The following is a 26,288-nucleotide window of genomic DNA, read 5'->3' as shown; positions in this document are numbered from 1 at the left end:
CTATATCGGATTCATATCGGTATCGGCAGATATCCAAATTTATGATATCGGTATCGGTATCGGACATAAAAAAGTGGTATCGTGCCATCTCTAGTCCAGGGTGAGAAGGGTCAGCTGAGATCCGAGCTGCACGCCGCAATGTCCTGGAGGTGTACAGGTCCTGCAAAGATGGGAGTCTGCAGCCAATCACCTTCTCAGCAGAGCGCACAACACGCTGCAGTCTCTGTTTGTCCCTGATAGTGGCTCCAGCGTACCACACGGTGATGGAGGAGGTGAGGATGGACTCGATGATTGCAGTGTAGAACTGCATCATCGTCCGTGTTGGCAGGTTGAATTTCTTCAGCTGCCTCAGGAAGTACATCCTCTGCTGGGCTTTCTTGATGACGGAGGTGATGGTGGGCTCCCACTTCAGGTCCTGGGTGATGGTGGTACCCAGGAAGCGGAATGAGTCCACAGAGGTGATGGGGGTGTCAGTCAGGATGATGGGGGGGAGTGGGGCTGTGTGCTTCCTGAAGTCCACAATAATCTCCACTGTCTTCTGGGCATTCAGCACCAGGTTGTTGTGGCTGCACCAGGACACCAGACGTTCAACCTCCCTCCTGTAGGCAGACTCGTCCCCGTCCGAGATGAGTCCAATAACGGTGGTGTCATCTGCAAACTTGATTAGCTTGACAGACTGGTGGGTGGAGGTGCAGCAGTTGGTGTACAGGGAGAAGAGCAGAGGAGAAAGAACACAGCCCTGAGGGGAGCCGGTGCTGATGGTCCGGGAGTCCGAGACATTCTTTCCCAGCCTCACATGCTGCTTCCTGTCCGTCAGGAAGTCAGTGATCCACCGGCAGATGGGATCAGGCACATTCATCTGGGAAAGCTTGCCTCGGAGATGGTCTGGAAGGATGGTGTTGAAGGCAGAGCTGAAGTCCACAAACAGGATCCTGGCGTAGGTTCCTGGGGAGTCCAGATGCTGCAGGATGAAGTGTAGGGCCATGTTGATGGCGTCGTCTACAGACCTGTTGGCTCTGTATGCAAACTGCAGGGGGTCCAGGAGGGGGGCCGTGAGGGTCCTGAGATGGGAGAGAACTAGGCGCTCAAAAGACTTCATGACCACAGATGTCAGAGCCACGGGTCTGTAGTCATTTAGTCCAGTGATCCTAGGTTTCTTGGGGACAGGGATTATGGTGGAGGACTTGAAGCAGGCAGGCACATGACATGCCTGCAGTGAGGAGTTGAAAATGCCAGAAAACACTGGGGCCAGCTCGTTTGCACAGTGTCTGAGGGTGGCAGGAGACACACCGTCTGGGCCGGGAGCTTTCCGAGCATTCAGGTTCTTAAACTGCTTCCTCACATCTGCTTCATGAATATGAAGAGTTGTGGTGGGAGGAGGTGGTGTGAAATCCTCTTTTGTGTGGGGTGAGGAGGGGGGTGTTGTAGGTGAACGGTTTGAAGGTGGTGATGGCTCTATGGAGGGGGGAGAGGTGGGGGAATTAGTGTCCAAAGTGCCTCTATTGTTGGGGCCGTTGGAGGTGTGAAGGCTGCCTGATGGCTCGTCAAAACGGCAGTAGAAGTCGTTAAGGGTGTTGGCTAAGAGCAAGTCATCAGTGGAGTGGGGGGTTTTAGGCTTGTAGTTTGTGATATTCCTAAAACCTTTCCACACAGAGGCCGAGTCATTCTCTGAGATCTGCTGCTGCATCTTCTCAGAGTGCTGATGTTTAGCAACGTCCACTTCTTTAGTGAATCTGTACTTGGCCTCTCTGTAGCAGTCCCTGTCTCCGCTCCGATGAATGAAGCAAACTCCCGCGGAGAATAAAACGGTTTGCAGTGGATAAAAAGATATTCCAGAGAGGAAGAGCAGTGCTGAGCAATCACTGTCACATCTGTGCACCCAAAACATAAGAGTTAGTTTAGTTGTTGCTTTGATTTCAAACTGTTTAGACATCAAAGTGTTCAGCAGAAAAGGCCCCAAATGGATTTGTTAAATGAAAACGCATAGCTTGATGGGGAACTCAACAAAAAACAGAAGCAAACAGAGGGCTTAAAAACATGGGAGGATATAAGGGCAGTGTGGCAACACATGTATGTATTGGTATATTAGATGACAGGCTATCAAAATAAAACAGGAAGTAACAAACAAGGTAAAAAAAACATGGAGATTAGACTGACTTTTGCATCACTTCACGCTTCCTGGATGCCTCTATTGGAAATGTTGGAGAGAATATGATTTTTGACTGTCTTGGGTTGATTTATAAGTTTTTCTTTTCTTTTTTTTCCTGGTAAAATCCTGCTCTCCTCCTTTTTTAAGATAAAGTAACTAAAGAAAATCACCATAATTAGAAATGCATGGAGGAAGAAATGAGAAGAAGGAAGAGAATCACAGTATTTCATTTCTTGAGCAATTTTATAAAAGCCAGCAGCAGTTTCCATCGTGGAGGCTGGGGACTATGGCAAGCAGATGAAATGACTCACTTATATATTTGAGATGATAGTAATAAAGACCATCAGTCTCATTATGCCTGTCTCCTTGACCTAAACTTGTTTGTCTTTACAATACAATGAAAAAGATTCCAAGGTATAAAATCAATCATCTCTCCTCCACACTTTGATTTTTCCTTCTGTTTTATCTTTGCTATCACATTGAATCAACTAGACAGGCGGCTGTCGTCATATCACTGTTCAGGGCATTTGTTGTTGAGACAGTTCGTGATTTGTGGCAGAGTGAACACACCTGCCAGACAAAAATATCTTTGAAGTCTTGCTGCTCTAGGTGAAAGAAAAAAAATGTGGAGGCAACACTTAAAGTCCTCAAATTCTGAATTGGGTTATTTTCTTTTGATTTATTGTTAACTTTTGCTTTCACGCTGATGACTGCACATGATGAAATGTAGTCTCAACCTTTGAAGCTCTTAAGTCTCTTTTCAGAATGGGCAACAGGGAAACTTCACGTCTGCGCAGAGCAGTTCCTCATGAGGACACATTATTAATCTGACACCTGTATCAGCAATGATGTCTCACATCATTGTGTTTAAGGAAAGTAGACAAAATAAAATTCAGTTTTTGAAAGTCAGTAAAAGATGATACGGAGCATTCTGAATACAACATAATTTTTCTTTCATAAATTATGGCCCTTTTAGAAACATCAAGGAGGACAATAAAAGGTTATTGGTTTCACAAACAAATCTGACCCATGCTCATAATTTCTTTTTTTAAGAAGCTGAGATGGATCAGCAGGACTTGGTGGCTACATCCATATTTGCATAGTCACTGGTCCAAAGGTTGTGCACCCATTTGTCCTTTTACATCATTTCATAACTAGTTGATATTGGCAACATCTATTCACCACATAACCAGCCAAAAGTCTCAGACTGACAGCTTAGCTAAAAGGAAGCAGTTTTACCATTTTAGAGCTGTAATAGCAGCAGCATTCTCTTCCTTGACAGAACTCCTCACCAGTGTTGTGGAGTTGTGTTTCGCTTGCAAGTGTTAGTTCAAAATGTAAAATTGAGCCAAATGGGAACCTCCAAGGCTAAAAAATTATGCCAATGCCAATGTTTCTCAAATGGCCACTTGCAGCTCCAAAAGTAGGTCAGCCTTCTTTAAACTACCCACAGCCAGCTACAATATGCATGTGTATCAGTGGATGTATGGCCATTAATTAGAGTTACTGAGTAACTTGTGCTTTTGGAGGACTTAATATGATTAGCCTTCTAGTAGTATTGGTTATTGCCAAATACAAGAAATCCCATTTAAGAATAAGTTTATGCTTACATTTTGATGAGTGAAGGTCTAGAGTCTCTTTCTTAACACTAACTAGCCAATAACTGAGCACAACACTCATCCAAATATGGTCCCAAAATAAAGAGTCAGATAGCAGTAGGTAATATTAATGTCACATCTTTATTATACCGTCTTTGAGTAGAGCTCCATAGCAGCTGATGGATTTCTGTTATAACCTTGGCACAACATAACGTGAACACTTCCATAATTTGATAACTGAGCTGTTGTATTTTATTAGACCTCACATCATCAGAGCTTTCTTTGTTAATGTATTAAATGAATTATTAACAATTTTTTCAAATTTTACATCGCACATGTTGGACAAAGTGGTTAGCAAGATGAAACTCCTTTGTTTACGATGCTATATCACTGAAGCTTGTTTACTTGCTAATGGTCATTGTGTTTCCATATGAAGCAGCAATCATAACTGATCCCAGAGCAGTAAAAGCTGAGACACTGGCAGCTTGCTTTGTATACTGGTCTTTCCTTAGTTAACGGTGAAATACTAGTGCTTTATCCACAAGGAACATGTGCAAACCACCAGAAAAAAAATCTGCTAGCATTTTAGCTTTAGCTCGAGTCTTAACGGGAGATAAACACACTGGTTTGACAGAGAAAGGTGCCGTTTCCTATGAGCATGAAACAAGCGCAACTTTCAGCGAGTTGCAAGAAGGCAGTATGTAAATGATGGATACACATATTAATTGACAGTTGAGATGATGATGATGATGAGATAGCCTTTATTTGAGGAGCTTTATGACATCACTGTCCAAGATGAAAGGAGAGAGATTGCTTTTACTGTGGTACATTTTAATGTCTGTTCCTTCTTCTTCTTTTAAAAAAAAAAATTCAGTGTATTTTTCCCTCTCTTCACAGATTTAAATGATACAAAACAACAGGTGTTACTTCACAAGCACTTTAAAAAAAAAAACAAATCACAGATTAAACACCTCCTCAACACTTAAAGGACAGCCGAATTACTACTGCCTTTTGTACATCGCAGACATCGCTTCAAAGCGCACAGCAGTTGATGTGTCTGTATCTCCTCTCATAATGCTGTGGATCCAGGGCAAATACGAGGAAAGCTTCATATACACTGCATGCTTGTACCTAGTGCAGGATTTATCATAGGAAAGGATCCCTGCAGCATATATGTCCCCAGTTTCAGGATCTGTGACAGCCAGAGCGCCACCTGCATCCCCAAAACAGACATTCTCCTGATATTCTGTGGCAGCAGTGCAGATCATGTCATCATCTACAGTTGGCGTGAGTGCAAGACTTTCATATTCAGCCCTACACTCAGAGTGATTGGCCAGTGGGACTACGATGTGTTTGAGAAAGAGAGAAGGGGTGAGAAGGGGTCCCCAGCCCCATCCAGTGATAATTCCTGACCCACGCACGGCCTTGGCCAGGTCCTGGCCTCTCTCTGGTAATGGGATGGGGGTCACTTTATCATTTATAACGACAGGCTGCTTCAGCTGGATCAGAGCCAGGTCGTTGTTCCAGTCAGACTGATTCTGAAAGCCTGGATGGAGAACAACCTGCAGGAGGGAAATGCAAAAGTTTGTTCTTAAGTTTGATGTTGCATTTAGCTTTGTATTTTTTTTTCACTTTCAAGCAGTGCTTCCTAACACAGAATAAACGTGTAATGAAGTATGAAGTAAGAGCCATTAAAATGATGACAAATTTCCCGTTGATAATAAATTTTAAGGTCTAAAGACACGTAAGTATGCCAGATTTCAAAGAAGTTCATAAAAAGTGATATATTTTCACATGAATCATTTGGTCTCATTCAGTAGAATTCACATCACTCACCCTGAAGGTTTGAACAAATTTCTTTAAGCTCAGAAATGCTAGCAACTATGTGGTGTTAAAAAGCAATCCTTTCATGACTTAACTTTGACTTTAATGAAAAAGATATCCACATACTTGATTATTTTATAAACTTGTGGAACCTTAAAAACATGGTGTGTATAGAAATGACAGAACAAGAAAACAAAAGAAAAACAAACATATAGTAAAATAATATAATTCTTGACTCTACAACAGTTTCCTTTCCTCACCTTCTCAACAGCAACCTCATTGGAAGATTTAGCATCATCCTTTTTTGTAATTCCCAGGTACACTTTAGGGATGACAGGCTCCTGTCCCTGAATGTCCTCCCGACTCTTCCTAACAAAAAGGTTTCTTCCAGCCGTCAACACCCAGCGGTCAGAGATGAGAGCACCGCCTGCATAACCTCCATCCAGCATGCTCTCAGCAATGTAGACCATGGCCTGCCAGGGCACATGAGGAGCCAGTTTCCCACCAACCATTCGCCTGGAGCGGACAGATGCTGTCCTGGAGGCTGGGAAGTTAACGCAGACATTCTTATTTATAATCCTGTCGATCCTGTCAAATATTGTCTTGGCCTACAGTTCAAGTTTACACAACACAATTTAGTTCATCACAAAAAAGCTTCGCCATCCACATTTTACAAAAACTATTGACCTCTGGAGACCATTTATCCACATACTGGGACATTAGACGTTATACTCGACCGGCACCTCATACTTTAATTCTGCTCAGTAAAGTGTTTAAACTCATTATCAACCTCTTTAAAATACTTTGTGTTAAAAAAGGATACATTTTTTACCTGTGATGTCCGACTATAAGGCACTCTCAAAAATCGACAGTGCACCTTATAATCCCGTGTGCCTTATGTATGAATTCTGGTTGTGCTTACTGACCTCAAACCGATTTTATGTGGTACACGGCGCTCAGCAATCTGTCAAATGTTTTAGTACGACTTTGCTAAGCTACGAACCCGCAATGCTTGATGGACTGTTGGAGCATTACGGCTACCGTAGTCAGGAGCCTCCCGGAGTGATACGTACTGTGCTTCAACATAATATTACTGTATTGTGTGTGTATAAGGACCCCAAAATGGCACCTGTTAAGAGACATGCGTATTAAGCGGATTTTAAACTCAAGGCGTCACGCAGTACAACTTGGGAACAGAGCAGCTGCGAGAAAATTCAGCATTAATGAGTCAATGGTGCAGAAGTGGAGGAAGCAAGAAGAATGAGTTGAATAAAGTTAGACTTATCTGACTGCTTTATTTTTGCTTAATGCGCCTTATAATCCCGTGCACCTTATGATCTGAAAAATACGTATTTGACTTATTTATTTGGCACACTGCAGTTTCATGTTGCAAAGCACCTCTTTTTAACTTTTGTGGATATTATACATGGTTATGCTCAGGATATGTCCATATATTCCACTGCAAATGCCTTTTGGTTAAACTGTCAGCAAGGCATTTGCACTGTTACATTTTTATATAGCTTTAATGCACATAAAAAACTGCTGCTTGTTTAAGTGAAAATACATTGATGGAGGGTTTTTGCACTGTAAACTATTTTGTCTCGCATCAGTTACATCGTCAGTTATATCGTCATCGCAAATTTTCAAATATATCCATCCATTCAAATTGGTTGAAATTAAACATTTAAAGTAAACTACTGTGCTTTGCTGCAACTCTTAGCCCTACATAATTTGCACAAAAAACAACATTTATGCCCATAATGCTGACTTTAAGTAATGTGATCACATGTACATTTTCCATGTAATTTTGTCACATAAACACAATGTAAACCATTCAATTCAATGGCATCTGGTCAAATGCAAGTACAGAGTATAGATTTGTTGTCCTGTAGTATCTTTGTTTTCATTCATTTTATAGTATAAAGTGCTTTGAGATGACTTTTATTGTCATCTTAATTATTATCTTTTTTAATGAAGCACAAATTTTTTGGTATTCCCATAAATTCTAATTCATTTGTTGTTGTTGTTGTTGTTGTTTTAAAAAACAGCTTGCAATTTTTTCATTGCCTGAAACTGTCACAAATGTTATGTTTGACTCGCTCATCTTGTTTTGCTGCTTTCTAATTTGTTCTCTCTCTGTCTTAATGAGACCTCCTGCATAAACGGATATTTAGAACATGTTTGTTTTAGGCGTAGACCTTAAGGACACTTTGTCAGTTTGAGCATTTCTGCTTTGTTAACAGCACTTTTGCTCTTTCCCATTTTCCCTCAAGTAGAACTTAAACCTAATTAATAAAACATGACCTGCTTGATGTCAGGCTTGTCACGTTTTACTTTGTGCCCTTCAGTCATTAAAGAATATTGTTATCTCTTCCTGCTTTTTCAGCAGAGCTTTTCCATCTGAATACGACACTTTCTTGCTCTAAAAAGCCTTTTCAAAAACAACAGACTTTAAATAATGTATCATGGAGCAAAATATGGAATCTGTTCTCTGTGCTTTTCATCCACTAGTCTTTTGTGTGGCTGAGATAATCATGAAGACCGCTTTGACTAATGTATTGATAGCTCCGTACAGCACTGAAAGACTATCATCAATTTTCTTCTAATTTTACATCCTTCTGGCAGAATTAATATACCAAGAATGAGTTCCAATATTTTGTTCATTTATTGTATTAAGTACAGCACATAATGTATTACAAGAAATGAACAACTTATTATTTTAACACATCACAGCAACAATGAATGGATTTAGTATCTGTGCTACATTTCTTGTTTTCTTTGTCTCATTATGTTAATATTTTTAGTAAACAATAGCATCCTTTGTCTTATTAAAAATGTCTTTCATCACGTCTCCAGTGGGTTCAGTTATCTTTCACTAAAAACTGATTGTTTGGATTATTGTAAAGTTTTTATCAGCTGTTTGGGGAGAAGCAGGGAAGCAGAAGATTTCCCTTTCAAAGGCAGTAGCCTCAGAGCCAAATGAAGGGAAAAAAAGTCACCAGTCCTCAGATCCCTCAGGAAAGCACGTGTCATTTAATGCAGGAGTTATCTGTCTGAACAGCAGCTGCAGAGGAGGTTTCGTTATAACCCAAGGGTGTCAAAGTCATTTTAGTTCAAGGAATACATGAAGCCCAATTTCATCTCAAGTGGGTTTGACCACTAAACTCATATTTAATAACCTGATATTTATAAATTCTTCCCTTTTAGTTTAAAGAAGTATAAGAGCTTTATTGCAGTAATCAAATTGAATGGTATACCCATTTACAGAACTGATGAACAGCCTGCATTTAAAAAAAGCAACTTTGGCAGCTCTCACACCACACTGTGGTATGCAAATGTGTTAGGTTGCAAAAATAGACCAACAATATAGGAAAAAAGTCTAAAAACAACAAACAATTTTTTGCAGCTGTTACTGTAATTTGCAAGCCCCCCCAACTGGCATAATTTGGAGCCCTTTCACAGCCCACTTCTACGTTTGACACAGCTGGTGAAAACTGTTTTTTTCACAGCTTTGAACTTTGTGGGTGGTTGAAGTGAAAAAGCGGCTGCTGCTGCTGATACTGAAGGAAGTGCAGTGGTAAATGTCACAGTAATCTGAGAGTATGGCAGTAAGTCAAAATACGGTTTGTTCCACACTCATTTATCGGAACAAAGCTGGAATGGATTACCATAAAATTTCATGTACACAACAATATCACAGGGGTATTCCCTGTATATTGTCATTTTGTTTTAGTTACGTTTCCGAATTTACAAAATCAGTTCAGTTAGTTACAGTTAATTATTTTTAAAAGTCATGTTTATATGTAATTAACAAAAATGTCTTTTGACATATAGTTGTAGTTTTTAGTTTAGTTTTGGTTAAACTTTACTGAACTTTACTGAGACCCATATTTAAACTGCAAGCGTTTTGATTTTGATTTTTTTAACTTGTGGTTTTTAGAAGCGATGAAATGCTTCTCCAACTGAAAACGCAACATTGAGATAAGAGAATCAGCTTTCAGGGTAACTTGATGATGCTTGAATACTTTTAACTATCCTTGTTTGAATTATTTGACTTTATGCTGTTATTTCTTATTTCGAGGCCAACTGAGCCTACTATACTGGCTGACTGATCTTTAGCTGTGATAACCTCTGATTATTCTGCTGACATTCAAAACAAGTTACTACAATCTGCAAAATGAATGACTTCTTTTTGTAGTAAGTGCTAATTAATGTCAATTGTTAGAATGCTTACATGGATATTTACATCACTGGCTTACTTATAAAGCAAGATATGACATGATAAACATATCTGTTAAATATCAGCTGTCACGGTGAGCCAGTTAGCGTGCTGACGTCTCAGTTTGACTCAAAGCAGCATTGCTTTTTAAGGCTGCTTTTTAAATGCTTGGCTGGTCAAATACTATACCATGCAGAAACCTTTTTGTTACATGAAATATTGAAGTAAAAAGCTTATTTCGAATTAAGAGTATGTGTTACCTAACACAGAGGCTTTCATCCTTTCTTCAGCATGAGCCACATCTGCCAGGCAGGCCCACGCAGCCAGGACGACCACAGTCAGAGAAAACCTTCACACGACAACAAGAGAGAGAAATGATGAATAAAAATTAAATGCCTCTGCTTCTGTGGGTCGGTGGAGCTGGGAGCAGATAAAAAAATAGAATGAGAAACTGTAAGGAGTCAGTTATTTAATTACTGAGATCGATATATCAGCATTGGATTTACAGCATGTAGGAAATGATAGATGACGAATGGAAAACCTTTCATGGTAAAACAATGCTTTGATTTATGGATTGTAATTATTAAGAGATTTGATGAAAACCAAAAAATAATCCAACTTACGCCATTCTGTGGATCATATTCATCTTCTTCAACAATGCTAAGTCTCTTCTGTCGAGTGTGTTGTGCATTTTTCTGCTGGGAGTATTTATATCTGCTCAGAGGCAACACCTCTGCTCTGGAAATTTCTGTTTAGAACAAAAACATCGATTCCTGAAATCTAAAATAAATAATTGTGCAATCTGACTTTTATTCCTCTATTCAGACGCTCTCTAAAGACTAGAGTCAGGGTGCATACAATCTGGGGCATATCCATCTTTTGTTAATATATATGATATATTTTGTTGTATAATAAACTGAATTAAATTAAGTATAGAAATGCACAATGGCAAAATACCACAGCACAGTGGTAAAACGTGTTAATTTCTGCTGGTTTAGTCTATTTTTTTATTTTTTGTATTTTAACACTTTAGCTCAGCAGTGGATCTAACGAACTGCAGGTTTTGTAATTCTGTGTTTTTTAATTTTGCAAAGTATAACAGTTTGTACTTTGGTCATAGATTTACTTCATAGTTTACTAAAGATAAACAGTGCTGACGGATTCTGACACACTGCTATCACTTGTGGATGAGAAGTATTTTGCAACACTGTGTTCTGTTTATTTTGTTATTACACAAAACAAGGTTCAGATGAATGGGTTTGTCTGTAGGGAACAAAAACGCAGCATTTCATCAGATTCATGGAAGTAAATAGTTACCTTGTGCTGGAATAATTTAGATGTGTTTCATGGTGGGAAGTCCAGAATTGAGGCTTTGGGCATTTATTTAACAGAGGCTGTGTAGAGGTTACTCAGACGTGCGATTAAAACACGTCTGTGTTCACTACAATGTTCTTATTAGTGATTATAACTTTATTTCGCATTGGGAGTGGTCTAACCAAGGTTGAAACTATCAAGAGGAAGAATCATACAGCCTTAATGCCTAAAATGTTGCGATGCGGTGTAAAATGAAATCAGAGTTTTTCAGAAGTAAAGATGGGCAAAGGGCCCAATAAGATAAAAAGACTCTGAGAGAAATCTCTCTGCACAAGAGACAAGGCCGAAAATCGATACTGAACGCCTATGATCTCTGGGCCCTCAGGCAGCACGGCATTATAAATAGTCATGGTTCTGTCATGGAAATCATTGCATGTGCTCAGGAACACAGTTAACTATGCTAGCCACAGACGCAGGTTAAAGCTCTATGACACAAGGAATAAGACATATGTGAACATATGTTTTAATTGCCACGATCTTCACTGGGCCAAAGCGCATCCCTGCAGCATATATGTCCCCAGTTTCAGGATCTGTGACAGCCAGAGCGCCACCTGCATCCCCAAAACAGACATTCTCCTGATATTCTGTGGCAGCAGTGCAGATCATGTCATCATCTACAGTTGGCGTGAGTGCAAGACTTTCATATTCAGCCCTACACTCAGAGTGATTGGCCAGTGGGACTACGATGTGTTTGAGAAAGGGAGAAGGGGTGAGAAGGGGTCCCCAGCCCCATCCAGTGATAATTCCTGACCCACGCACGGCCTTGGCCAGGTCCTGGCCTCTCTCTGGTAATGGGATGGGGGTCACTTTATCATTTATAACGACAGGCTGCTTCAGCTGGATCAGAGCCAGGTCGTTGTTCCAGTCAGACTGATTCTGAAAGCCTGGATGGAGAACAACCTGCAGGAGGGAAATGCAAAAGTTTGTTCTTAAGTTTGATGTTGCATTTAGCTTTGTATTTTTTTTTCACTTTCAAGCAGTGCTTCCTAACACAGAATAAACGTGTAATGAAGTATGAAGTAAGAGCCATTAAAATGATGACAAATTTCCCGTTGATAATAAATTTTAAGGTCTAAAGACACGTAAGTATGCCAGATTTCAAAGAAGTTCATAAAAAGTGATATATTTTCACATGAATCATTTGGTCTCATTCAGTAGAATTCACATCACTCACCCTGAAGGTTTGAACAAATTTCTTTAAGCTCAGAAATGCTAGCAACTATGTGGTGTTAAAAAGCAATCCTTTCATGACTTAACTTTGACTTTAATGAAAAAGATATCCACATACTTGATTATTTTATAAACTTGTGGAACCTTAAAAACATGGTGTGTATAGAAATGACAGAACAAGAAAACAAAAGAAAAACAAACATATAGTAAAATAATATAATTCTTGACTCTACAACAGTTTCCTTTCCTCACCTTCTCAACAGCAACCTCATTGGAAGATTTAGCATCATCCTTTTTTCTAATTCCCAGGTACACTTTAGGGATGACAGGCTCCTGTCCCTGAATGTCCTCCCGACTCTTCCTAACAAAAAGGTTTCTTCCAGCCGTCAACACCCAGCGGTCAGAGATGAGAGCACCGCCTGCATATTTTGTTGTATAATAAACTGAATTAAATTAAGTATAGAAATGCACAATGGCAAAATACCATAGCACAGTGGTAAAACGTGTTAATTTCTGCTGGTTTAGTCTATTTTTTTATTTTTTGTATTTTAACACTTTAGCTCAGCAGTGGATCTAACGAACTGCAGGTTTTGTAATTCTGTGTTTTTTAATTTTGCAAAGTATAACAGTTTGTACTTTGGTCATAGATTTACTTCATAGTTTACTAAAGATAAACAGTGCTGACGGATTCTGACACACCGCTATCACTTGTGGATGAGAAGTATTTTGCAACACTGTGTTCTGTTTATTTTGTTATTACACAAAACAAGGTTCAGATGAATGGGTTTGTCTGTAGGGAACAAAAACGCAGCATTTCATCAGATTCATGGAAGTAAATAGTTACCTTGTGCTGGAATAATTTAGATGTGTTTCATGGTGGGAAGTCCAGAATTGAGGCTTTGGGCATTTATTTAACAGAGGCTGTGTAGAGGTTACTCAGACGTGCGATTAAAACACGTCTGTGTTCACTACAATGTTCTTATTAGTGATTATAACTTTATTTCGCATTGGGAGTGGTCTAACCAAGGTTGAAACTATCAAGAGGAAGAATCATACAGCCTTAATGCCTAAAATGTTGCGATGCGGTGTAAAATGAAATCAGAGTTTTTCAGAAGTAAAGATGGGCAAAGGGCCCAATAAGATAAAAAGACTCTGAGAGAAATCTCTCTGCACAAGAGACAAGGCCGAAAATCGATACTGAACGCCTATGATCTCTGGGCCCTCAGGCAGCACGGCATTATAAATAGTCATGGTTCTGTCATGGAAATCATTGCATGTGCTCAGGAACACAGTTAACTATGCTAGCCACAGACGCAGGTTAAAGCTCTATGACACAAGGAATAAGACATATGTGAACATATGTTTTAATTGCCACGATCTTCACTGGGCCAAAGCGCATCTAAAATGGACTGAATTGAAGTGGAAAAGTGTTCAGTGGTCAGATAAAACAAAATTCGTATTTATTTTTGGAAAACATGGAAGATGTGACCCTCTAAAGGGACTAACAGTGCTAGGTTCAAAAGCCTGCATCACTGATGGTATGGGGCTGTATTAGTTTGGAATTGGCAGTATTGGCACATGTGAAAAAGGCACCATCAGTATTGAAATGTATATACAGGTTTTACAGCAACATATGCTCTCACTATTTATTTTTAAGGGAAAGCATTGCATATTTCAGCAAGACAATGGTAAACCACATACTGCATCTATTACAACAGCATGACCTGCGTGCAGTCCAGACCTTTCACCAGCTGAAAACAATTTGGAGCATCATCAAACAAAAATATGGCAAAGAAGGCCCAGGACTAGAATCCTATATCAGACGAGGCTGTCCTCAATTTCCTGACATTTATGGGCTGCTGTTAAAAGAAGAGGGAATGCTGCACAGTGGTAAACAGGCCCGGTCCCAAGTTTTTTGAGACATGTCAATGACATCAAATTCAAATTAGACTCAATATTTTCCTTAAAATGACACTTTTTTAAAAAAAAAATGTTTGATATGTAAATAAAATATGAGATTTGCATTGGATTCCGCTTTTATTTACATGCCACACAGAATTAGTCTTGTATGTTATAGTGTTTGCAACACGTATTGAGGATTTTTGGACCACTGCGATAGATCATCAAAAGACCAACTGAGGGAACTGCTTATGGACAAATCGTATTCTTCCCTCCAGTAAAGTTCAGACTTGCAGAATCAATGCCAAACTGAAGGGAAGCTGTTTTGGCAGCTTGTGCTGGCCTGACACATTTTATTTTGTGTTCATTTTTTTATGAGTACTGACAGAAAATGTGTGGAGGCCATTATGCTCTCATTCTCAGTCATGCATTAAAAACTATCAGTAACTGACTAGATAGATTTAATATTCATGCTCTGTACTTAAAATATAGTCTAATTGGGTGTGAAGATTTGACTTCTAGGGAGCCCTGAGAAACATTTCCTAAGGGTAATCAGTTTAAGAACATAACTTGGTAGCAAAACCCTAAAACTCTAACACTAATGTCAGGGTAAGTCACTTTATGGCGGCGGTGCTAAGGAGATGACACTCAGGCGAGTGCACTTTTAATTGGGTCAGACACAGAGCTGTTCATTTAGGAAGCCCTTCTGTTCTCTGAAAGTCCACATTTCAACCTCATCACCGTGTCAGTGGGTGCAAACTACTCAGATCATGCAAATATTTTTCTGGGACAGAAAATGTCACAAATGTTTGTTCTTTACCCAGCTTTGTTAGCGGTATTGCTCTGGACGGCAAGGTTGAGTAAAGTTGCTATGAATCAATCCAGTATGTGGGAATGGCAGGAAAAATGTACACAGACAGAAGTTAAACCTGCATTCTTTATGATGACCAACAGAGGGCGACTCCTCTGATTGTGGAAACAAAGTAAAAAAGAAGGAAAGGAAGGGTTGACAAATCACTAACACATGTGTTGTCCCTGATCTTATAGGAACTTCATTCAGGTTAATACTGCATGTTTTATGTTGGATTATTCACAGTGTGACTCCCACCAGAGCTTGAGCCATTCAGTTTGTCTGCAGGCTTCACACAGCAATAGATACAGTATGTATAGCTGACAGTGCTGTACCATCAAAAGACCTGTCACTCAGGTTGGTAGGCCTCCAAATGTAATCAACCAGAACAGAAACCAGGCTATAGCTCCCTGACTATAACATGGGATATGTCCTATTTATTTGGCAGATTTACAAACCCCTTGAGGATTAAGTTACATAAAGCTGCTCAGCACGTACACTGTTGTTTATTCCTCAGGCCTCATCAACATTTCTTCAGCCGAATGCTTCAATTTCCATTTCAATCTCAGTGCATTTGCTGTTGAATGACTTCAGCCCGTCTCGTGGAGATTTTGTTAAGGCAAGAACAAATCAGTGCTGTGTACTTAAACCTGATGTTCAGTGTTTCCAATCATATTTGAAGGTAGGAGGTCTCACTTGAAAGCTGTAGTCTTTTCTCCCTGAGGAAAACAACAGAGGATGGATGTGACCCTCAAGCTAGACAAGCTTTGCACATGGGCCCAGACCACTAGGGGCAAACGATGGGTGCCATTGAAATGGAGCTAGAGATGATTTTCAGCAGCACAGGCACGTGAAAAGTTCAAAAGTGAAAGCATGTAAGAAAGCTACAATAAGCTTGAGGACAAAGAGTCTATGCAGATAATGAGGCGTGGACTGAAAGTGAGAATTCAACAGCAACAGAAGCTCTGAGACACAACAGCATGACAGATGTTCAGAGCACCGAGGACCAAAGAGAGAAGATGAGAGAGGGTGGGGGGAGACACATGAGAGGCCAAACATGGGAGGGAAACAAAAAGAGAAAGGGAGCAAAGTGCTGCTGTGGACTTTACCTTGAAGCTCTGGGAAAGACCGTGTGCATGTGATAAGCTGTAGAGAGGGGAAACAGTGAAGTAGTGGGGACTGGAGATTAAGCGCTCAATGCAAGGAGAGAGAGTGGGAGGAAGGAGAGGGGAGAGGCTGAATCACATGGACAGAGAGCCGGAGTGTGTGAGAGGCTTTGTGCTTAATGTGTGCTTCTCGGGAGAATGAATGATGAGGACTACAGCTCCACTTTCTTCTCCACTGGACGGTGTTTAACAGGAATTTATTTCCACTAAGTCAGCATCTAAATACTGGATTTTGTTCCTGCTCTCAACCTCTGTCTTGCCAAGTGCTCTGAGGAAATGCCGGTAAGATTGTCTCATTAGATTTCTTGTAAATTGTGTTTTGATTAAATGACAGCAGCTCTTTTATTTTGACACAATTTCTTGATAATATAAGGCTAAATCCCCACGCTGTATGCATTTAGCTCTGAATATTAACTCATAATTACTCACTTAACAGAATTAAATTGTAATGTGTAACATTCAGAAAAATACTATAATTATTTGAAGCATAAGACTTATATTTTCACTTTAAGTTTACCAAAATATTTATATTTTAAATAGTCCCATTGCATTTTTCTTTGCTGGTTGTTATTGGACACAAACATTGAGTAGTCTCTGCGGCCACACAGATACGTGTCTCGTTCAATTTCAATGATATTTTTCACAACAGTTGTTTTTAGTGTTTTTATTTTCTTCTGTTTTATTAAACAAGAAAATTTCTTCAGTTGGAAGCTTTTTAAGAAATCTTAATCAGTGTAAGCTAGCAGTGTCAGCCTAATCAAACCTTCAGTGCTTTGTATTGGGGAAAACGCTTCATACTAACCTGCTAATCTGTCAGGTGTATCATGCTTGGTGTCTGACCATTCAGGCATGCAGCAGCTGTTGGCTGAGTCCAGAGGTGGGTGTGATGTCTGTTAGCTGTGCATAATTTCGATAGGGACAGACAGGATGTAAAGACATATAAGGACAAGTCCAGAAACACATGCTCTGATGTAAAAAGTTCATCATCTTGTGGGTGAATGGGACTTTTCAAATGTATTTAGTTCATTATTAAATACCATTACTGGGAAACAAGGCAATAGCAATCCTTGAGAACCATGATATCACTGACAGAAACAGCTTTTAGAAATTGTAGTGTAATTTTAAAGAAACATAGGTTTTAATTTATAAATTATTGATTTCTATTTTTTTCTCCCGGGAAACAAACCTGAGAAGAAGGGTGTAAATGTAAAAGCGTAAACTGGACATTTGTCAAATGTTTGATATGTTTTTACAGTTAAATACCAGAATGTCAAGTCTGTGATGCACAGTTTCTTTTATTCAGTTTGTTTGGGATCATTTAAAAATCCTATTAAACTATTTTTGTTCTTCTTGTTGTTCTTGTACTCTCTAAGTATTCATTTGTTACCCTAAATGCACAGCAAAGACCACACACAGAAAAAGAAAAACCTAATTTAAGTGGTTTAAAAAGGGTTGAGGGACTTCCAGAGTATTTCCAGATGTTGCAGTCCATAAAAAAGGGGGGTACACCCTGAATGTCTTATATGATCTCTCCATATAGGGTATCTTTATATGTTAAAAAGGGGCTTTTTCAGTGTTCAGATCATCATTTTAAGTGTAATGTTAAGACATTTTAAGCAATGGAATAAAAAGAAGAAAAGCTAGAATGAGAAACTACTGAAGTGACAACAAACACTGCCAGAGATTTGTTTTTTCAGACAGAACAAGAGCAAAAATATTCCCAATGATGTCAAAAACACACGAACAAAGGCAAAAATGTGAACTCATTTAAAAAAAAATTCAATGCTTTATAAACTGCATACAACTATATAACTGAACTGCAGTGATTTGATCATTCAGACTCTAAAGTTAAATGAAAATAGTACAAGGATAATTGTTTTATTTTGTTTTTTGAACACTTGCTTTCATTTATTATGAAAGCAACATGTTTAAAAATGTTGGGACACGACCATGTTTACCACACGTTTCATCACCTCCTTGTTTTTCAATTTGGGAACTGAGGATACTGACTGCTGTAACTCTAGAGATAAACACCTTTCCTTTTATTAGTTGATATTTTAGTTACTAAACAATCCAGGGCTTCCTTTCTCACATTTTTTCATCATTTCATAATGTGCAATTTTAAGTTGGGGACGGCTCTGGACTGAAGGCAGACTCTTTGTGATGAGCCATGGTGCTGTAATACATGCAGAAGGCGATTTGGCATTGTGTGTGTGAAATTAGGAGTCCTTCCCTGAAAGATTTTGTAAAATGGCATCATGCATTACTCCAAAGTCTGCAACATCATTTAGCAATAATGGTGCCTACACAGATGAGCCCATGCACTGCAGAAGCTCAGACCATCCCAGGTGTGGATGGGAAATTAGATGCTTACAGCTTAAATAGATTAGTCTGAGGACAGCAGCTCATACTCTGGCAAAAGGATATGAGATGGATCTTTGTCAATTTTATAAATGAATCACTTTTTTTTTTTCATATTTTGACTGGAGAGACTGGCACTGGTTTCCTAGAATGGTCAGGAGGGTGGTCAGCTCAACCAGGTGAGCCACAGCAGTGCCTTCACCTGGTGTTCTTTAAATGCTCTTTAAATCCTTTGAACCCTAACCCTGTGATGTTCCTGTCCATCCAATTTTTGGACGTTGCTGGCATCATATTCAACAAAACTTCTGCGTTCAAACATTAGAAATGTTAGTCTTGTACTATTTTAAATAAAGTAAAACCTTTAATAAGGTTCTCACATTTTATAGTGTCCCCACTTCTTTTTTTATAACCCTGTTTTTGTGAACAGGGTTATAAAACAACCCTTTTTAAATGTGTGCCTGTATGTGTTTGCTGTACACAGTGAAACAAACACAGACAGAATGACAGGCCAAGATGTGAAGACAAAATTGTATTTCTGCTCATGTGCTGTGGCAGTCGGCCTCAGGCGACTCTGACCCACTTATTACTGCAGATGACCCCTGTGTGCGTTAGGCGACCTGGCTCGAGAGCCCTGACCGGGCCCCCACGGTCTTCCTACATTATCTGTCACTCAGAGACACAGCCCTGTCAAAGAAGGTTCACTGCATGCAAGAACAACAACCTAAATGCAGCTATTCCACCACAAAGGACTCCATATAGCACAGCATTGTTACTGGAGCTTCTTTCGGGTAGTTTTATCTGTGCATGTGTTTAGAAACCAATAATGAACACTTAATCGAATAAATAATTAGAAATGACTTATTAAGTCAGAGTTATTTAGTCAGAAAAAAGTTTTTCCAGAAAAAACTAAAGACGTTAGATGTAGCAAAAACTATCCAATTAATACTCACACATGCAAACGCAAACTTTTTTTTAATCTGTCGGAAATGTCAATAAATTAAAAAATTAGAGTGTCTGGCAATTATTTCATGGTTCAGGCTTTACAGGGTTCAGAGGCATCTTTATTTCCAAAATTATTTATTCTAATGGCCATCATCTTCACTGTTATTCCTCATATCGGTTTGCACTGTTGTCAACACTACATTCCTGTAGAAAAAGACCTGATAACAAGTCTTGTAAATGGCTGTTAACTCAACAATTTATTTCTTGAGTAAAAAAATAAATAAATAAAATCGGGGAAGATCTGAAGACCAAAAGAGGTGAGAAACAGGAGAATTTCACTCGAATACACACAAAGAACTGATACTGTAGCTTATATATTTACTACTTTCATACCTCAGAAACATGACGCACATTGAATTTTTTGAAAATATTTTTTTAAAACATACTACACAGTAGACAGCCCTGCAAAGTCTATATCAATTAAAGAAGTGTTGACAGAGACTGAGCATGACTAATCGTCATTATGTGAAGACTTATTTGTTATTTGCTATGTGCTAAAATGTGGACATGGCAGAGTGCCTATCAGCCACTGCAACTACTTTTGCAGTTAATATGATGTAATTAATGATAAGATTCATTAAAACTGGAGATGAAATAAACATATATCTATGTAACGAATCACAACCAACATAGTATTAGCAAAAGAAACAAACCAAAAGACAGTGACGCCGTTCTCATTCACAAAAACCTGAGAAAACTGTTCAAAATACAGTCACCTGCTCAACTGATCATTACAGTTTTTCTCAGTCGATTTGGCAGTTACTGAATTTTACATAGTACCTGAGTCAGCTGCAACAATCAAAACCCCATTCACATTTTTCAAAACTTGAATAGTTCACCACTCTTTAAAGTCTGAGTCATCAAAACCTTCCTGACTAAAGAGTTCTGCAAACAATGTAGAGTAAGAAATGTTCAGAAGCAAAAATGAAATGTGAAGGATTTTTTTATATAAAATGGAGAAAAGTAAAAACATACTCGTGAAATTGTGTGCATCAGAAAACAGACAAAGAAAATAGATCTGAGAACAAAGCACCAACTACTCTATGAAGTAGAGTCACACTACATACACTCAGCAACCACTTTATTAAGTATGCCTGCTCCACTGCTCAATAAAGTAATCCAAATATCTAATCAGCTTTTCACATCAGCAGCAGCTCCATGCATTTACGTATGTAGACATGAACAAGACAGCCTGCTAAAGTTTAAACCGAGCATCAGAATAGATGAAACATGGCCGAATGTGGCATGGTTGTTCGTGTTAAATGGGCTGTTCTGAGTATTTCCGACATTGTTGATGTACTGAAATACACAACCATCTCCAGGGTTTATGGGGAATCGTCTGAATCAGGTTGAGGTCAGAGGAGAATGGCTAGACTACTTTGAGTTTATAGGAAGGCAAGAATAACTCAAATGGTTGATTGTCTCAGACGGGCTGGTTTGTGTATTTCAGAAACGACTGATCTCCTGGGATTTTCTCTGCACACTTATCTCTAACAGAGAATGGTCTGAAAAAGAAAATATCGAGTTCTTTGAGTGAAAATGGCTTGTAGATGCCAGAGGTTAGAGGAGAATGACCAGACTGCTCCAAAATGATAGGAAGGCATCAGTAACTCAAATAACCACTTGTTGCAACCAAGGTATGCAGAAAGGCATCTCTGAATGCTTGATAGGTCAAATATTGAAGCAGATGACCTTCAGCAGCACACCGGCTGCCTTTCCTGTCTGCTGAAAACAGTAAACTAAGAGTAAAGTTTCCATGGGTCAACCAAAATTGGACAACAGAAGATAGAAAAATGTTGTCTGAGAAGTCTCAACTTCTGCTGCAAACCAGGTAGTAGGGTGAGAAGTGACAGGCTGGTATTGTAATGGTGTGGGGGTATTCTCTTGCCACTCTTTGGGCCCCTTGGTAACAACTAAGCATTATTGTATATTGAGCAACTGTGTGATGCTATCTTGTCAATATGAACCAAAATCACTGAGCAAGGTTTCCAGCACCTTGTTGAATCTGTGCCATGACAAGACAGGGAACAGAGGAACTTCAGGAACGATTCTAACTCCCCCCTAAAGACTGCTATAGATACCTGAATCATAAAGAAAAAGATTAATAAAACTCCTAACAGCATAGAAGAATACTTTATTAATATTATGGAAAAACATCTCCCAGCTAAGAAACATGTTTCTCATATTTACAAAAGGATTATAAAGGAGTCATGCCAAAACACAGGCTATATTAAGGAGAGATGGGAACTAGAATTAAATGTTATAATCACAGATAATATATGAGAAGAGTTGTGCAAAACCTGTCAAGAGGGAATAAGAAGTCAATTGTAGAGAGAATTTGATTGGAAATTTAAAATCAGACTTTTCAGTACACCTCTTGTTATCTCCTCAAACTATAAAGAACCTAATATAGAACTATGTTGGAGAAAATGTGGGGAAATAGCAGCAAAGTGCACCTAATAAAGTATCCAGTAAATCTGTGGTGGGTAACAGAAAAGGTGTACAAAGCCTCTCTCGATGGCGGCCATCTTTGAGCTGTAAACATCCACACCAATCCCATGCAGGAATCTGCACACTCTAATTATTACACTCTTACTCAGATTTAAGACACAGCAATGGAGGGCTTTTTATAAAAGGAAAGAAAAGCACATCAGTCGCACAAGACGACAAAAACAGCAGTCGTAACGCCCACAAACAAATGCGCAGGGTAACTGTTGATAGTTAAGCAGTTTAGATGTTGGATCTTTGGTCCAGAACTGATTTCTACTGAGACATAAAAAATAAATGACCTTTGTCTTGAGGACTTGAAATTTCAAGTTGTGAAAAAGCTCGTATGTAAATCATCATGCAGCCTATTTTGTTGTGTGTGTGTGTGCGTGCGTGCGTGCGTGCGTGCGTGCGTGCGTGTGTGTGTGTGTGTGTGTGCGGTCTTTGCTGTCAGCTGCTTGTCTCACTGTGCCTGAGGTCTTGCCACAGGGAAGGCTTCCACTTGTCATCTTCACTCAAGGTAAGGGCAAAAAGCCCCTTAATGAGGTTCATCTCCCATCCTCCCTTAAATAATTTTCCTTTTGTTTTACCACCAGCACCATCAGGAAATTTAAAGTAAAATAATTACTCTGACTTGAAAGCAGTTGTCTAATCCTGTTGATTTTAAGAGCATATAATTTAGACTAGAATCAGTTTTTTTAAACACCCCTATGACACTGTATCTTTCACAGACAAAAGAATGCACTCATAAAAAGACGAAACACAGTCAAAGGCTGAACTATGCTTGACGTCATAATTCCTCACCATTCGCTGCTACCCATTTTAAGAATTTTAGATTTTCAAGAGCTGCTTTCATAAATTGTAAAATGAAAACAGTCTTCTTTAAACACTCTCTTGGCCTTGTTCAGGCTGAGTTATCATTGTGCCTGCAGCTCAGTGTTACCGACACAGAGGGGGAGCAAATATCAAGCTTTAGAGAAAATCAAAAGGGCAGATGGATTTTCTCACAATCTGAATTTTGCTGAACTGAATAACAGATAACGATTCTTCGAAGCTCAGAATTGATTTTCAACATATCTGGCTAATAAAATGAATGCCTTTGGCCACTGCAGCACTGAAATGACAGGGATATTAAGTTTTTGGTCTGAGACTTATAAACTATAATCTAGTATAATCTGTAAAAGAGGAAAAATCTGTTTAAGAAAAGAACAAAACATAGAAATATTCTGGCCGCTGATAAAGTCATAAAAATACAGAAAAATAATTGTTTATAGCTTTAAATGTCATATTTTGTGTTAAATAAAACTAATTTACAAGGGTGGAAGCAATGAAATGAGATCTTTCTTTTGGCACGATACAGCATAGACTACAGAGCACTGTGAAAACGTCTCAAGTTTCTTTATACGTGGCTTGGAAAATGAGTTAGTACATTTTTAACAAGCTTGAAAATCAGTATTTATTCTACAACACTTCCCTGGGTAAGTGTTCTTGTAATTTCTTGAAGTAGTCTTCAGGAATAGTTCTCCAGGCTTCTTGAAGAACATTCAAAGCCCTTCCTTGGATGTTGGCTGCCTTGTTCTGTTTTGGTTCAATAATACTGAGGTCCAGGCTCTTAGGAGGCCAATCTGATCATCCTAAATGATGTGTTTTTCTGCCCAAGCATATTTTTCCTGCACTAGCAGTGTGTTTTTGATCGTAGTCAATCAGATGCTTTCCAGATAGTATTGCATGTTGGATACAAATCCAACAATACGTTCCATCAATTTTGACAAGATCTCCAACACCACTGCCTGAAGTGCAGCCTCAAACCGTGACAGAGCCTCCACTGTGTTTACAGATGGCTCACTGTAACACTCACAGTTTTACCTCTCTGAGCTCCTCTGCATATATTAATGACACTGTGAACAAAAGTTTAAAATTAACAAAGTGCATAAAGACACAATTTAAAATAGGTTCAGTTGTCTGTTTTGTGTAAACACAACACTGGTTCATCACTTGAGTAAGGTGCCTTTTTTATTTGAATGATCGATACTGTAGCTCAGTGTTAAGTGTGCAAAACAACAACAACAAAAAGCAGAAAAATGATAAAAGCATCCATCGACTGCTTATTTCTGCTCTAAAGTGTAATCTTATCATGGCAGGTCTGGGAGGACTGACTTCCTTTAAGGAGCTGCAGTTAATGACACTTCTCCATTGTCCTAATTTTAAAACCCTGGAAGTTGCCCCTTGGTTTTTGCTGTGAACCGCAGCTGAAAGAGACTTGACTCCAACTAAATGACAGTTTGGGTTTCACTGACGACAACTTTCCATTGTTAGCTTTCAGATGCACCACAGTGGGGCTTGTGAGACGGCGAGGATGTAAAATTCATTTTAACAGAACTCCACAGAGAGCCACAGCTGTGCATTTTCCTAAGCATGCTTGAGCAGCAGAGGGGTCTTTGGGAAACTCAGGAACATGATACCAAAAAACAAACATTACAGATATGCACTGGATGTGTCTGCTGTTATTTATGTGCAGCTAATTTGTAACAACAATAATGTTTTCATGGAGGCATATGGGGCCAACCAGATTATGTTTCTGTTAGGATAAAGACAAACAATGTTAATATTGAAGTATTCAACATACTTTTAAGCTTGTGTTGAGACACTGTCAGCACACATCAGACTGCACTCTAGTTTTATGGTAAATGGTAAATGGCCTGTATTTATATAGCGCTTTACTAGTCCCTAAGGACCCCCAAAGCGCTTTACATATCCAGTCATCCACCCATTCACGCACACATTCATACACTGGTGATGGCAAGCTACATTGTAGCCACAGCCACCCTGGGGCGCACTGACAGAGGCGAGGCTGCCGGACACTGGCGCCACCGGGCCCTCTGACCACCACCAGTAGGCAACGGGTGAAGTGTCTTGCCCAAGGACACAACGACCGAGACTGTCCAAGCCGGGGCTCGAACCGGCAACCTTCCGATTACAAGGCGACCTCCCAACTCTTGAGCCACGACCGCCCCACATGCAGTTTCAAGATTTATGCAGAAAGAGACTGAACAATACAACAATACCACCCTGACCGAGTTGGTATTGTTGCCCAAAATTAATCACAGACAGGAGTGTGCTCGCTCTTCACACTTTGGACTCACATGTCTATCCTTTGCATTCATATGACTGCTGCTGTGGCCAGGACGTATAAATGTAGAACATCGTTTGCTCTGAAAAAATGTCTCTAAACAATCCAAGCAGCAATTGCATTTCTCAGCACAACATAACCATGAAAACGAAAGATTCGTAATTGTCTTTTGAGGCAGGGTTGACATGAAAGAGATGAGCTCAGAGGAAGAAATATCAGAAGTGACGAGAGCTTGACAGGAAAGCCTTGCTTTGAAAGTACAAGAAGACAAATAAAGCTCTTTCTCTTTATTTTACAATGCGAAAAGGTGAGAAAACCACGAAAGCTCATTTGTACCTATGAGGAACAGCATGCCCCGTTGTTTCATAAGCATACGCAAACGATGGGTAAACATGAAAAGTAATCACATACTTAGGATTTCTAGTATTTTGAAAAGCAAATGAGATAAAGCAGCCAATACAGAACATAACAAATTAAAATTAAGGCGTTAGGAGTGATCCAAAATCTTTTTGTCACATGAAAAACAGAAATGTCATACAACCAAATGTCATTTTTTCGTTTCGAGATAACCAGGGATGGAAAACCTCCAATAATGAGAACACTGTTTATAATTTACTCAGATGATAAGTGTGAACACACCACTGACATCTAGACATTTGCAATCTGACAGGCCTTATCAACATTAGCAGGAAGTAAAAGTGTTTCCAGCAAGTAAACGATTGACCCACACATGCTGGAGACTGAATCAGAATCAGAATCAGAATCAGAAAGGGGTTTATTGCCAAATGTTGAGCAGGTTTACAACATTAGGAAATTGCTGCGGTGCTTCAGTGCAAACATAGTGTCATAAATAGCACTTAAATAGACATGAAAAAATAAAAGTAGGGATAAGAATTAAAAGTGCTACGTAGAAAGATATGTGCATGAGATATACATGAGATATATACATGAGAATAAGAATTAAGAGTGCTACGTTGAAAGATATATACATGAGTGCAGGTGGTGATCAGTGCCAAACATGGAATGATGCAGTGAACACAGCGTAGGGTCATGTGTTAG

General features: G+C 39.2%; 2 protein-coding genes across 2 annotated transcripts; both read right to left on the bottom strand.

The window, feature by feature from the left end:
• Nucleotides 1–3,889: 3,889 nt before the first annotated feature.
• Nucleotides 3,890–10,497, bottom strand: LOC146639810 (haptoglobin-like). The gene is made up of 4 exons (XM_085344838.1): nt 10,414–10,497; nt 10,051–10,139; nt 5,832–6,115; nt 3,890–5,309 (listed from the first exon to the last, which is right to left on the bottom strand). Exons 1-4 carry the CDS (start codon nt 10,479–10,481, stop codon nt 4,749–4,751), a joined length of 1,002 nt encoding a protein of 333 aa, XP_085200964.1. The 5' UTR covers nt 10,482–10,497; the 3' UTR covers nt 3,890–4,748.
• A 1,084-nt stretch (nt 10,498–11,581) lies between these two features.
• On the bottom strand, nt 11,582–22,651 carry LOC146639809 (haptoglobin-like). Its single transcript, XM_085358555.1, has 3 exons — nt 22,567–22,651; nt 12,587–12,777; nt 11,582–12,064 (listed from the first exon to the last, which is right to left on the bottom strand). Exons 1-3 carry the CDS (start codon nt 22,649–22,651, stop codon nt 11,582–11,584), a joined length of 759 nt encoding a protein of 252 aa, XP_085214681.1.
• Between the last annotated feature and the right edge of the window lie 3,637 nt (nt 22,652–26,288).

This window comes from Diplotaxodon limnothrissa, linkage group LG1, assembly GCF_057381915.1.
Source record: "Diplotaxodon limnothrissa isolate DT_005_m linkage group LG1, D_limnothrissa_male_GT1.1, whole genome shotgun sequence".
NCBI classification, from domain to species: domain Eukaryota; kingdom Metazoa; phylum Chordata; class Actinopteri; order Cichliformes; family Cichlidae; genus Diplotaxodon; species Diplotaxodon limnothrissa.
This window is presented reverse-complemented; position numbering and strand designations above follow the sequence as displayed.